This window comes from Lemur catta, chromosome 7 (genome assembly GCF_020740605.2).
Source record: "Lemur catta isolate mLemCat1 chromosome 7, mLemCat1.pri, whole genome shotgun sequence".
NCBI classification, from domain to species: domain Eukaryota; kingdom Metazoa; phylum Chordata; class Mammalia; order Primates; family Lemuridae; genus Lemur; species Lemur catta.
In genome coordinates, this window is record NC_059134.1 from 29508370 (window position 1) to 29523941 (window position 15572).

Below are 15572 nucleotides of genomic sequence, written 5' to 3' on the forward strand. Positions count from 1 at the left end.
TGTCTGCCAGACAGAGGGACACTGTGGCAGCTGGGCACCCGGCTCCAGGGCCAGGTGGGCTCTGCCATTCCTCATGTGGCCACAGGCAGTAACTCACCTTCTCCCAGCCGGGTTTCCTCGTCAGCAAAACATGGGTGAGGATAACCCCCATTCCACAGAGTTTTGTGAAGACTGAAAAAATAACAAATTTAATGTTCCTAGCACAATTTAGGCAGCTTATATTTTATTAAATAAAGGATAGTGAAACATTTCCAATCACCTGATTTATATCATTTTTTAAATGAGTAAGTTCACATCTCTGATTTAAACACATGATAGCTATGGCCCCACTTTCCTAGGCCATATTTGATTTTTTCTCTTTTTCCTTTATATTTGGTTCCTTGAGAAAGAACAATTTTGATAGTACTTCTGATAAAGCAAACGACCTTCTTCAGTCCAGAAGGAATATCGATTATTATGCCAGCTATGCTGATATACCAAGGGCTGTATTGGTAGCATTTTATTTAACTGCATTAGAACACCAGTGTGTTGTCTCTGGGCCACAGCTCCATTTTATGCAATTTGGTGGGTGGTTGTGGCTTTTGGGTTTGTTTCAGGGGCTATTACTTTGCCAGTCCAATCTGAATAATTCTAATTACTTGTCTTTGGAACTAGAGACCTTGCCAAATCTATTGACTCTTACAGTCGGGTCTGAGAGACATGAGTTTTTTGGTTTTCTTCATATCAACAAAAAGGAAAGAGGCTCAAAAAGCTGGGTCATTCCATTCAATTTCATTGCTACGTGTTAGTACACAAACAACATCTCTGTTCCACAAGTACACTAAATAGTTAGTGAGCATATGCATGCCATAGAATCCTGAAATAAGCTGCTTCCCATACAAAATTGATAAAATGTACAGAAATTAGACTTTACCCAAAATCCTCATCCCTCTTCAGATATCCCTCTAGAACAGTGGTTTTAGTCTGCATCAGCATCACTTGGGAAATTTACTAAAGATACAAATTCCCAAGACCTATCTCCAGAGATGTAAATCCAGTCCACATTGGGTCAGGCCCAGGTAACCAACAGAGTTAACAGACTTGACAATCTTCCCTCCTTTCCTCACTGCCACCGCAGATTCTGCTATAAATGGGTCCTTGAGAACCCATTTTGAGAGGAAGTGCTCTAAAAGGCTACATACATTTTTGTTTTGTTTTGTTTCTTTGTTCCTAAGGTGAGTTTCCAATGGTGCTTAGACAGTCTCACAGAAATAATTTATTTGAAATTGATAATAAAAAGTCACAGGAATGGCGTTTTGGTCTAGTGGCATCGAGAAGAAAGAGCAGGAGATTTGGAGTTAGGCAAATCATAATTCAAATCCAGACTCAGTCACTAGCTGGGTGACCTTGGGGAACCCCTTAACCCCCATGAGCCTCAGTTCTTTGTCTGTAATAAGCCCTGAAAGTCTTCTCTGAGCGTTAACTGAGCTATCTTAGCTGAGTAAAAAACAGATGCAAACAAGGCACCCACTTTGCACCTGGATAAGAGAGTACACAATATGTGCTAAAGTGTCCCTTTATTTCAGTGATGCTAATGCTTTTCTTTTCTTTTTTTTTTTTTTTTTTTGAGACAGAGTCTCACTCTGTTGCCTGGGCTAGAGTGAGTGCCGTGGCATCAGCCTTGCTCACAGCAACCTCAAACTCCTGGGCTCAAGCAATCCTCCTGCCTCAGCCTCCCGAGTAGCTGGGACTACAGGCATGCGCCACCATGCCCAGCTAATTTTTTCCATATATATTTTTAGTTGGCCAGATAATTTCTTTCTATTTATTTTTTTTAGTAGAGACGGGGTCTCGCTCAGGCTAGTCTCGAACTTCTGACCTCGAGCGATCCACCCGCCTCGGCCTCCCAGAGGGCTAGGATTACAGGCGTGAGCCACCGCGCCCGGCCGCTAATGCTTTTCTATAAGGAAAATAAAAGTCAGTGCTGTTCTGCTGGGTTGAAACAGGGCCTTCCTGGAGATTTTGCCCCTCACTTTTTTTTTTTTTTTTTTTGTCTTGTGCAGGTGGCCTCCTGGAAAGGCAATGAAGGTTGGGCAGACTCCACTGAAGATCCATAGGTGCTGTGACCCAGAGGCAGCCTCAGTCAGTGAAGACGGATAGCTCTGGACTAGCTCCAGAGGAAGCTCTGGCATCCAAAGAGGCGAAGAGCCTGCTGCTCGGATGCTGTGGGAGTGAGCATGCTCTTACACTCCACATAGCCAAGGTAACCCCTAAACCTGAAGGTGAGAGTAGAAATCAGTATCAAACGGGCCTACAAAGACCCTTTGGTCCCAGTGTTTCTTCCTCATACAGTAGGGGCCATGCTGATGTGTCGCCAAAGACACTCTTTCCTTTGGGCCTGAGCCCAGCAGGTTTAGAGGACTGGTTGATAAAACTTTCAGCAGCCAGCCCCTGAGTCATAATAGGAGCCGTTAGCCTTTGTCGAGGTGACACTAGGCTGCTAAGTTACTCCATAAGGTCTGTTTGGTGCTAGCTAGTTTTCCCATGAGGCCAACTGAGCATGAAAAAATAGTAACTATTATTTTCACAAGGCATTAAAATAGTTGCCAATGGTAAAGTCAGGAATTTATGAGTGGATTTCCTCTATTTTACAATTTTGTATTATTTTTATATTAAATCACATGATGGGGATAGAATGGGGAGACACAATTTTTTCAGGACTTGGGGACTCTATGAGTCTTAACCTATCCTAGGTCCTGCCTGCTGAGGGCAGAGTCAAGTAGGTGGCTACTCCATTGATAGGATCAGAAGGGTACCAAGGTCAACTCTCCTGCACCCAAAGCTCTGCCCTGAAATGTCCCTTCCTACTTGAGGTGTCGTAGACTTTTGTGCAAAAAATGACAATGTTATCTTAAATCATTATAGACTGTTATTGGTGAGTAATGCCAAATACACATGCTCAATACTGGGAAGAGTATGGTCCTAGGAGAGTAGGTCACAGATGCTATTATGATAGGGACACACTTTCATTTTGAATTTTCAAAGAGAGAAAATGGACCTAATTGTAAAGTGTGACTTTGAGAGGGCAGAACTTCAAGTGGGAGTGGGTCACAGAGTGGGACACTGAGCAGTTTGCGGAGCACATGAGCACCCTGGGGTAAGTGGGAGGATTAAAAAGAGGAACAATGAGTTGTAGCAATTCTGCCAGGGGCCTGTCATTCCCATAACCGCTGAAGGACAGTGACATGCTTTCCAGTCAGAAGGGACAGAGCCTACTTTGGTTATTCTTTGCCTCAGCTCCAAATGGTGCTGTCACACTCAGATTTCTCTATCTATAGGTAGGTACAATCCTGTGGTTCCCTTTCTGAACATGAGAGTAAAAGAAGATTGCGTCATTAAGGATCAATGTGTGTTCATGCAGCTTGGGTTTATTTTTATTCCTAATTGTCATTTCAACTTGGTTTCCTCGTATTATTTCATTCTGAAAGTCTTGTCTCCCTGAGTGATAAGCTCTTTGAGAGAAGGGGTCTTGCCTTCTTTATTTGCATCGGCCTCCATGCACAAGACTTGATAGATGTTGAGCAAATGCCAGATGACCGAATGATGGCCTGATCCTTTCTTTTTTCACCAAAGTCCATTTGGCTTCAGTTCCTCTGGTTGACTCACTGCTCCTGTGCCAGTCAGGAGAAGCATTAAGGCTCAGGTCCTAAAAGCAAGCTTTGCTGGGCTATTCAGGCAAGTTGGGGGTAGGGATACGGTATTCAGGAGGAGTGTTGTATCCTCAAAACATTTATTTGATATTATAGCTAGTTGAACAACGCCAAAGATTCCAGTGATGCCACTGCTTATTGCTATCCAGAAGTGAAGTGAAATTGGTGACTAACAAATATGCTGTTGCTTTCTGCTTTTCTGTTGCTGATGTTTTTCTGGAAAGACTCCTTTTACAGTAGTACCAAAGTACTTCATCAGGCATGAATTTCAATTCATTCCTTTGTTTGTTCATTCAACAATATTCTTATTGAATAACCACTATGTGCCAGGTACTTTTCTAGAGACTGGAATGTGACCTTAGAGCACAAAGAACATGAGTTTGCTACTAGTCATATACCCAAAAACTACTCCCTTCCCTCCCCAATCAATCCCCATAAAGGAAATAAGAACTGAAACTACCATACTGTTGTTAGACCTTTGAATATATTTTCTCATTTAAGCCACACAATAAACCTCCATAAAACTGAAGCATGGAGATGTTAAGGAACTTCTGTGGGTCTCATAGCTACCAAGTATCAGTGCCAAGATTTGAGCCCAGGCCATTTCCCCACATTACTGGCTGTGATGGTTTTTCAACAGATTCACCAACACCAGGGGTTCCTTCTCCGCAGTATGTTGATTCTTATCACTGTCAATAGTGTCCTATCTGATGACTTCTCTATTCCAAGAGAGTCAAGTGAGGTTTACAGTAGATCCTGTAAAATATAACAATTCTCTGCAGACACACCTCAGAATTGCAACAAATGGCCTAGAAGTTAATGTCAGAACACACACACACACTTCCAGATATATGGAGCACTCCTCCAACATGGCAGACTGAGTGGTAGTCGTCAGAAATTACATGATAGTGACATTGCTGTTTCTTGAAGCTCACATGGAAAATTGCAGGTTGTTCCATAGAGCTTCGCCACATTCTGAACATGGCCTGGGGACAAATCCATCATAGGCTGTGCCAGTGAAGTTCAGGACCTCCATTTGAACTCCCTATTATTAATGAATAACTTTGTCACCAAGTCATGACAGCTATGCAGCACCCAACCAGGGTTTCCCTGACCCACAAAAGAGAAAGCATAAACCTACTCTCTGCCCTTTCCTCCCTTTTTCTGTTTCCTTTCCATCACACCATGCACCTATTAATCACCAACCCCATCAATTCCATAACTTAACATGCACTTGAGTATGCCCTAATTTTTCATCCATCTCCATTGGTTCAAACCCTTATCATTTGCCACAGGATTATTGCGGTTGCTTTTTATCTGGTGTCTCAATCACCATTGCATCTGTTCTATATGCTGATCCTTCCAGAGTAATCTTTAATAAACCCAAATCTATAATTCACCTCTATATTCAGAATTTCTCACTAACTCCCCACTGACAACAGAAAAGGCATACCTTTTAAAGCTACCCTTGCAGAGCCCTTAATGATCTGGCTTACTTCTACTTATCAGACTTATGTCTACTCCCAGTATGAACATCATAACTTTTGTTGTGCAAAAATGCACAACACTCTTACATCTGTGCTTTTGTTCATGTTTATCTTTCCATAAGAAATGCATTTCCTTCTTTTGGTGAACCCTACACATCCTTCAAAAGCCAATTAAATATTTTCTCTTCTGGGAAACCTTTCCTAACTCACCCATGCGGACTTGTTTGTTACTTGTTTGTGCTCCAAAGTACTTTTTACACATATTTATTATCACACTTGAATCAAATTAAAATTTATTGGTTATTTAGACTAGGATATTCTCAAGGTTAGCAGCAGATTTTACCATGCCTCTCTACTTGACACAGTGTTCAGTAAGCATAAATTTTTTGCCTTCCTCCTACCAATATCTCTATTTGCTCATTTATAAAATTAGAGGCCTGGATGAAATGGGTTTTAAAAAATCCTTGTAGCCAAACAATCTTTAAGTCAATTAACCAATACATCTGCATGGCTTCTTCAAGTCTTTGTTTAAATATTATTTTCTCAGTGAGGCCATCTCTGACCAGCCTATTTAAAATCCAACACTCTTTTTTGGCACACTCCTCCTTCCCTGCTTTTTTGTCTTCATAGCACTTTTGTCCCTATAATATATAATAATTTACTTAGGTGTTTTGTCTTTTTTGTTGTTTATTTGTTTGTTTTTTTGAGACAGAGTCTCACTCTTGTCACCTGGGGCTAGAGTGCAGTGGCATCATCATAGCTCACTGCAACCTCAAACTCCTGGGATCAAGTGATCTCCTGCTGCAGCCTCCCAAATAGCTGGGACTACAGGCATGCACCACCACATCTGGCTAATTTTTTCTATTTTTAGTACAGATGGGGTCTCACTCTTGCTCAGGCTGATCTTGAACTCCTGAGCTTAAGCCATCCTCCCTCTTCGGCCTTCCAGAGTGCCAGGATTAGAAGCATGAGCCACTTCTCCCAGCCTACTTAGGTCTTTTGTTTACTGTTTCTCTCCACTAGAAGAAACTCCCATGAAGGCAGGACATTTTGCCCACATTGTTTCCTACTGCATTTCTGGCACCAAAAATGATGCCTGCCATATAGTTGGCTTACAATGACTATCTGCTGACTGAAGAAAATCTCAAATGTTACAGGTGAAAGGTTTAAAAGGGATCAGCTCGTCAACTAGATTATATACATATATGTGTGTGTATGTGTGTGTGTGTATATATGTGTGTGTATGTATATGTGTGTATATATATATATATATATGTATCAATGACACTTAGTCAGTGGTCAAGCCAGTATCAGCTATGAGAATATGGGTGGAGAGTGGGGACTGCAGGCTGATTGACAACTGACAGTAATAGGACAGTTTTACTGGAGCAAAAGAATGAAGCTACCTAAGAATCTAAAAACAGGACTAACTAGACCCTGCAAACAATGGTGCCACAGTCCGACCACATTTCTATGTGTAGAACATAATCACCATCCTTTGTGCATCTCCAAATAGGCACATTGTGATAGGGGAAAGGGCGAAGTTTTTGCCACAAGGAAAAGCTAGAGAAGTGAGTCTTCAGCCTCTCCTTTCTTTGTTCTTCCCTTTCCTTTGGAACTTAGTGACCTACACTTCCTCCTCTCCTTTCCATGGAGGGATTGCTAGAAAAGGCGATCTATACTGTGGCACAAAATCCTGCTGACATCTATCATCTCTCTCAAGGATGCTTGACAAGTGCCAACAACATAAACCACTGGAACTAAGCTCCTTCACTTAGTTCATACTAAGTAAAGGGTTCATAAATTGGCAAGTAGATGGGGAGATGGTGTCTTTTAGACATCATTGAAGTCCTACCACGCAATTTTAAATAATCACCTCGGTGTAAACAAGTGTAACTAACAAAATATTTCTGAAGCACCTCCCAATGTATCCTCATTTATCTCTTCCACACTCTATATTCCATTCTCAGACTGAGCTGTGAAGTTGCAGTCAGTGTATAGATTAAGGCATTTAGAAAGCACAAAGCCCACAATCTACCTCTTCCTGTCTGATTGTACCATTGTACTAGAGGAAGTACTTAAAGGAAAATATAGAAAAGCCTATCCCTTCCAGTCCTGGATAATTTGGAGGTGGGTGGAGGGAAGTCAAATAGTGATTGAGGAAGATGTACTCTAAGGCCCTTGTTCCTCAAACTCCTTGATTCACATAAAAGTTGTGACAGAGAGGGACCCAATGATAAGCATACTGATAGGACTGGGAAGCCAGTGGACTTTGAAGGTAGTAAGGACTTTAGCAAATCTCCCTGGCTCTCCTAGGGGGAACCTTTATGAGGGAGGGCTTCTGTACTTTCCTCTTTCCAACAAGAAGGCAGTAGCAATAGGATGATGGTCATGGCAATAGGGTACTAGAAGGCTTCTTGTTTCCTGTCACCTATATGGGATGTGTTAAGGAAACCAAAAATTCCCATTTGTCCCAGGTAAGGGGGCCCAGGGATGCTTAAAACACAATAAAACAGCAAAGTCCTGCAGCTGGAACAAAAAAGCCACTGTAGACTCAGATGTTAGGATCCTAGGCTCCAGGGGAGGGTACTAGATGAGACTTGCTGTATCATAGCAGTCACCAGATTGGCAAGCAGACCAGACTGGCCACACTCCAGCTGAACCAGCAAGGATTCCTTTAACTCTGCATAGGTCTGAGGAACCTTCCTCCTCTGCTACCATGAGATAACATAAATTATAACCAGACACCACCTTGGAAAGGAGCAGAGGAAAGAGAAAATTTTGAGAATATGAGAATTTTCTTAAAGCACTAGCCAGCAAATAGGTCCCTATGAGGAAGGTGAGATGAATTACGGGAAAATTAGAGTAGCCACATTTGCTTTGTATATCCGTAGGTGAAGGGTATTTTTGCCACCTCGGTGCATTGAGGCTAGTAGGGGCTTTCCTAGAATTTTAGAGGTTCTGTGTGCAGAAAATTTTTGTACCATAGAGTAATTACATACCTCAGGCTAACATAAAAAAAATTCTGAGTTAAGGCTATGACCCAGGAAGAGAGAGGATTTGCAAATGCAGATAGAGGATAATCAGCATAAGGTAGAAAAGAGGGCTTAAATAGGTTATCACTAGAGCCCCTTCTTGTACTGTAAAGTTTTTAAAAGTAGAGCCACTTTTTCAGGGAAAGAAATTCAATATTATTAGCATCAATTCAAACTTAAAACATATTTGGAAATGGTACTTTTGGAAAAAGAGATTAGACTCCACAGCTAGTATTTCATAAAGTCAGTCCACGCAAGGAGATCCAAGGAGTTGGGAAATGGAGCCGTGCTAGTCTTGTGAGAGTCAGCTAATACTTATCCCTCTCTTGAGCCAAACAGCTGAGGTTAGAGAATATACACCTACTGGGAGTAAAGGGGACCGTGGCTAGAGATAGGGTTGTATCACCGATCTTTATCTGCTGATGTCTTTAGATGGAGATAGCTATTCATCCCCACCTGAGTATTCAAGATCCACTAGAAGTTTATGCAAGCTCAAGGAAAGAATTTCCTACACATAATCAGCAGCTCCTGAAGGGTGAGGGGTAGGGTGAAGTAAAATACCTGTACTGGGAAGAGGCTGTGCCTTCTCAGAGGCCAAATAGTGATATAAGGTGAAATAGTCAATCAGTAGCAAGGTTTTCTAGCCAATCTTTGAGGGATAGGGCAGATGTTAATAGGGACATAATACAGGATAATCAAGCTCCCACCTTCTTGGAAAAAGGGAGAATAGGACCTTAATCATGAGTACATGTCTTTTGCAGGAATACAAAGGTTTACTATGGTGGCATGGTATGTTTCAAATATGTCCCAATTTAGGATCTCTTATCAATAAGTTTGTCTTTCTGTTTCCTACACCCTGTCCAACTGCCATTACGAGTTAATCATAAGACTGACATTGGGAAGAAGGAGATTAAGTCCATTGCAAAAGCAGGAAACTATAGTAGGAGTAGTCTTAGGTAAAGAAAAGAGGGTATTAAGAGAATATTGCTTCTTGCAGTCTGAGGCAATTTTGAGAAAAAACAGATAGAAAAGAAAAGTGAGGCAGGTGATTGGTTACACCTGATTATCTTAGGGAAGTGTAGGAAGAGAAAGGAAATCTGAAAGCCTAAACATATGACCTCAAGAGCCTGAACATCTGCCTAAAGGTACTGCTAAATTATTACACTGGACTGTTTGTTGGGTTATTCTAAAATTTATATACATCTCATTTCTGAGATGCTATTGTTTTGTGAGAAAGAACAAATAAGTTATAGCTTAAAAATAACACCATAATTTCTTTGAGCATCTGAGAGTAATGAAATGGAGTAATTTTGCAATCCTGTTATATTATAAATTAAATTAATAAGGAAATAGTGTCCAAAAGGCCAATTAACAAGAAAACTCTTTTATTGATAGAAAAGCAAAACAAATTTTCCATGAATTCTAATATCTGTTTTATTCTACCTGTTGGATATTCTCAAGTTCAAAAGTCAGTTTTTCTGTTGTTGTTGTTGTCGTTGTTGTCACTGTTGTTGCTGTTGTTGCTGTTAGTCTCTCTATAGAAACAACCCAATATAATCACAAGTGTCGGGGAAATATCCCTACCTCAACTGGGTAGGACTACCTTGATAAGTTATTGTCTCCATTTAATGTTAATTAAATTCTTATTCCCAGCTAAGCATTCCTACATGGCACCAATTTTATTATTATGTCGGTGACAATAACAAGTATTAATGTCAAGCCATATAAGCTGTTTCTTAAACGTTCCCAAGTAAATAAAAACAAATCAGAATCAGATTTACTTTCACTCCAAGGATTAAACACTCTTCTATAGATAGGGCAATTTATTCTAATATGAACTGAAACATCTGTGAGCTACAATCACTAGTTCCAAAAAAGAATGGCCCAAATAAGTGGCTTTTCAGATTCAGATTCAAAGTCCAAATCCACGTGGGAATGGGCCTGAGGAGCCTGGTCAGGTTAGATTAAAGTTTCTAGTTCTAATTTAACCTATAATTTCCACATAATATCAGCTAGCAGTTGCTCAACTGTCACCCACAAAAAAGCATTTAAAGCATATGTCTACACAACAGAAAAAATAAAACTTTGACCATTATCTAATTAATTCAATTGCTGCAAATAGAAATGGTGGAAAAGTCAGATGCCAAAGAAGTTTTTTTAAAAGCGAATTTGTCCATATTTTCCAAAAACTACTTATCAAACTAAAGAGATAATGGTCATATTTTCACTTTACCTTTAGCTATGCAGATATAAGTTGTATCTCTACACAACATACAGGTTGAAAATGAAAAATCAAACCACAATCTAGGTTTCTGTCTAGATGTCCCTAAACCTCTTCTGGATATTTTTGTTTTCCATCCAGATATTTAGACCATATTGAAATGGTCATAACTTTATTATCATTGCTACATTTGAGTCACTAACCTAGGAAAGGAAGCTTATCTAATTACCAATTTTCAGAACTAACTAAGACTCTCCCCTTTCATTAAATAAAGAGAAAGTCATTCAGATTTGACCCCAGAGAAATAAGTGCATGCATACACCTGACTTCTTAGTATCCTCTCTGGATAAGAGGATGGAACAACTGTTTGGTTTCCATCTCATTCTTGTAATGACAGAAAAGAGAATACAAAAAGTCCATTGTAAATTTGTACAAAATGTATGCGTATATAAATACATATCTATGGGTGTATATAAAGTCTAAAGATTATATCCTTCTACATCTTCAAGATTCAGAGTCCCATACATTTGACATAATAGTATTTTCTCTCCAATTTTCTCATTTTTAAAAACAATAAGAATCAAGCATGCCACCTTATTATAATACTGAATAGCAAGTGCAGAAGTTGAACTGTAGCTATAGGGGTTTGAAGCAATTAGTTTGACGGGACATGAGTGAATAAAATCCTTAAAATAAATTTAGCTATTTCCAGATTGCCTTTTGTTTCATATAAATGAAAACCAAAATGCCCTGTTGGTAGCATCCCAAACTCCTGAGACTGCCAATTGAGCTCTATAAGAAGCAATGCTTTAAACAGGGTCTGTACAAATTGCTTAGATATGTGCTTATTGTAATAATTTGGTGTGTGGGCCGGCTTACTAGAATTTCATGTAATTCTCTTTCTATCTCATAGAAAATCTCAAGTGACACCACCAGAGCCTAGGGTTCTGAATATATTAAACTCATTATTAAATTTGACTCACAAAACTGCATCATCTTTACATAGAGCACTATTAAAAATATTAAACCATAGTCAATTAATGGAGAAAGGCATACACATTCAAAGGTGCACAATAAAAGCATATTACAGATGTGTGCCCATGTTTAGAGGTATCAAGATCTTTTTTTACAATATACATGATATTTGTGTTTCTTTTGCTCCCTCTATTCCTTTGGGGAAAAATAATATAGGACAATTTCATTAATTACCCCACAGGGTGTACAGCCTGCTCCTTGGAAGGGGATTATTATTGCATGCCTTGAATGCACTATGATTCATAAGGCAAGAACATATGAGTAGCTTCAGCACCAAGAAAATGGAATCATCATCCAGCACTGCTCACAACACATCTTATTGCTTTAATAAAATGGGAAATTATTCACTGTAAAAAGTGCACCAAATAAAGGGGGAAAGTAATATCCACGCACTTAGTGGAGCTCACTGGAAATAAGGAAGCTCCCTTCTGCGTCCCTGATTCTATTCAAATTTCAAGTCCAAAAGTCATTCTGTAATAAGGTATTAAAGAGCTACCGCTGGATGAGGGTAAGCTACAAAAATTAATGGACTTTCTTCTTCACAGTGCCTTAGTCATTCTGATATACAACGTAGAGCTTTGATGCACTAAAGGATTCCCTAGTGGCCTGAGGGAGTTAATGCACTCTTTAACTTATTACTAGGAAGTGACTAAGGCACTGGAGAGAATCTGGTTCATTGTTTAACATGTTGTACCCAAAGGTTATACCTGGTCTTCCTAATGTTACAACATGGCATGTTTCAGTGATGATCCTCTGTGCTTCAGGAAAGGATTTGGGTGAATATCTAATGGGTGATTAAAAATAACTTTATTAAATCACTTTTATAAAAGATGCAGACTGAGCTTGGGCAATTTACGAGATGACTGAAAACATCAGAGGTAATGTTTTCTTTAGATAAGAGCACATATGCCCGGAACCAAGACACAGAACCTAGAAAAACTAGTTACTTGGGAGAGGGATGCTCGTAGGGGCCCTGTTGCCTTACACCCTGCAGGATAGTAAGGACTCTTTTGGTTGAGCTTTGTGTAGATCATTCTCATTAATACATTTCCTAAACATTTGAATAGCTGTCAAAGACTTGGTTTCCAAAAAGAGATACCACTGCATATAATTAAGACTGTAATATGCTTCTGGCCCCTTCTACCATCCATCCAAAGGAAACAAAGTGGTAAATAACCATAGGCAAACTCCATTTCTCACATAGCCTTGCTGGCATTAGGAGTGAGAACAAAATATTTCTCTTCTCCTCTCACTTTCTTATTTTCTCAGTATTTTTCATATGTTCAGACTCAAAAAGAAAAAAAAGAGTCCTTTCTTTGCTGCAGGCACAGATTTCTAACTAAACAAGCTGCAAACATTTTTATCTTATAAGTAATTACTTGATTTAACTTCTCTTGAAATTTGCATGTCCTGTCATCCAAATTGCCCAACGTCCCCACCAGTCTCATCCCCAAACACATACAGTACAAGCAAGCACACACACTACTGCCTCCAGGTGGTAACTGCATGCAGGGAGAACTACAGGCACTGTTTAAATATTAACCATGTTTTAATAGATGGCATTCCTGCACATCCATTATTTGTTTGTTTCTGTCGTGGTGGTTGTTTCTGTTATTCGCAAAAGAAAAAAAAGAAAACATGTGCATCATCTTTTTATAACAGTCTACTACAGAGTAAGGTACAAAAGAACACTTCTGGAAACAGGAGAAGCCTGTTTCTCCATCCAGTGGTAACCATTATATCAACAGCTGGAAATTAAGAACAAGAATACATAGTTTGGAGGATGTAGTACAGAACTATAGTTTTCTTCTGTATTTTGTACCAATATAATAAATATATAACAAAGGTGCACTTGTTCTAAAAATAAAACGGAAACATTCTAGTTGGTTAGATACTGCAATTTCAGTACTGCACATCACCTAATACTTTTTTTTTTACAAAAATGTAACTTATGCAATGTTTAATAAGAAGAAAACCAATAGTACACGCTAACCCGATTGTATAAAAAGAAGAAAGAAACCAACCAAAAACCAGAATAGTCACTTTCCAAAACAGCCCCTCCTCCGCCTGCACAACCAGAGGAAGTAACCAGTCCAGTGAGGCGATTTCAGCACCAGACTTGGCTGGACAGCTCACGGATTCTCTGTAAATCCTGAAAATGTCACAAGTCCAAAGTGTACAGGTGGGGGCGGGGCAGGGAGTGAAAGCGTTAGATTTGTTGTTGTTTTTTTTTTTAAACTCATTTAAAGATTTTAACGTACTTTTGCTCGGCCAGCGAGGGACATTTTTAAAAAGTAAATTAAGTGCTCTGCTCTGGAAAAAGTAATGGTTAACCAAGAAAAGGACTGACTAGAGAGGGGTACCTCTCATAAACGCTTTTCTGAGACTTTCTCTGTGGCCTCTTGTAGTCCTGGTGCTTAATGTAGACGTTTTCTTTATAATAGTCAATTGCCTGAGCCCGGCTGAGGGTGGGAATGGGGAGGGCAGCGGACGGAAGCTAAAAGAAAAGTGAAAGCTTAGGGGACAGAGGGGAAGGAAAGAAACTAAACCTTAACTTGACAGCTATGTACATTACCGGGCCCCCTCCTCTCCCTTGCTCCGGTGGTCAATGCCTTTTGTATATTTGGTAGCTTGTTTGGTTTCTCCTCCTTACTGAGGGGAGCACAGGAAGGTGTGGGAAGATGCATCCTTCATTGACAATGAGAAATTATGTGATTTGTCATGCGCTTGGATTGTGTTATTAGTATTATAATAATTACTATAAATATTAATAAAGTATTATCAGCGTTAGTTCTTCTTCCGAGACTTTCCTCGCCCAATATTTACAAATACCGCACAGTGCCTCGGCGGAGGAGAAACAGTAAGGGGAGGGCGGATAAGGAACCAAGGAAGAGGAACGACGGGCCAGAGGAAAACGGAAAAGGGGAGGAGGAGGAAGAAAGCAAGGATGGCAAAGATGCTGGAAACGAGGAAGGGGAGAAGAGAGGGGCTTAGACAATCAGGACAGTACCACCGTTTGCAAAAGGCCCTCGCCAGCTGTGTCCAAACAGGAGGAGGCTGCGTGTGCTCCTTGTGGACTGGAGGCTGGCGGTGGAGGCGGAGGAGCACAGGGACCCTGGCACGGCAGGCCAGGGCACGAAGAGGAAGAGGACGACGACGAGGAGGCGTTGGAGGGGGCGCCAAAGGCAGAGTCCCGGGGCTGCCTCTCCAGCCGGGTTTCTTTTGCGTGGTTTGGGGCCTGCCTGCCCGCCCGGGGCAGCCCCCCGCCACCGCGGCTGCCGCCGCAGTGATCCCGCTCGTATTCCTCCTGAGCCCTCTGCATCTTCCGCTTCTTCATCCTGCGCTTGTGGATGTGGAAGGTGGAGAGGGACAGCACGATGAGGCAGAAGATGAGGGTGACCAAGACAATCAGCACCAGCGTGGAGGAGAAGGACTGGAAGAGGTGCTGTCCCACCTGCGTGATGCAGGTGCCGCCGCCGCCGCCGCCTCCTGCGCCCGGGTCGCGGGCGCCGGCGTTGCCGCCGCTGGCGTTGGGGGAAGCGAAGGTCCGGTTGAGGAGACACGGCGGCAGCGCCAGCCTCAGCTCCTTTGGCGCCCGGGCACTCATCGGCACTGGGCTGAGAGGGGCCGGGCCCGCTAGGCTTCCCCTTCTGGTCACGCTGTTCCCACCAGCCAAAAAGAGGACGGAGCCCACGCCACCCAGAACTGCTCCCTGGCGCGGGAGGGGCGCGCGCGCGAGCCGGGGACTGAAGGAGCAACTGCTGGCGAGCAAGCCGGCCGGGGGCGAGCGGCGCCGGCGGGTCCTCTCCGGTCCCGACTCGAACGCGTCTCCGCGCGCCCTTTTCCTCCGCGGAGGCACCAGGCTGCAAAGAGAACAGGCTTGGTTAGGCTCCCGGCCGCCGCTCCAGGGAGTGCGGAGGTCGGGAAGGATCAGCCACCACCGCAAAGCGGCCCCCTGGGCGCACTGCCTCAGCTGGGCGCTGTCCAGCCCGCCCGCCCCTGGCCGCGAACCAGAGCCACCAGCTGCCGCTCGCGCCACTCGCCAGGAAGGGGTCTGCGCCGGCTCCGCGGAAGTGCAGATTACTCAGCAGATAAGGCAGCCTCC

General features: G+C 42.0%; 1 protein-coding gene across 1 annotated transcript; it reads right to left on the reverse strand.

The window, feature by feature from the left end:
* Positions 1–9690: 9690 nt before the first annotated feature.
* On the reverse strand, positions 9691–15327 carry C7H11orf87 (chromosome 7 C11orf87 homolog). Its single transcript, XM_045556653.1, has one exon. It carries the CDS (start codon positions 15072–15074, stop codon positions 14466–14468), a length of 609 nt encoding a protein of 202 aa, XP_045412609.1. The 5' UTR covers positions 15075–15327; the 3' UTR covers positions 9691–14465.
* Positions 15328–15572: the final 245 nt, after the last annotated feature.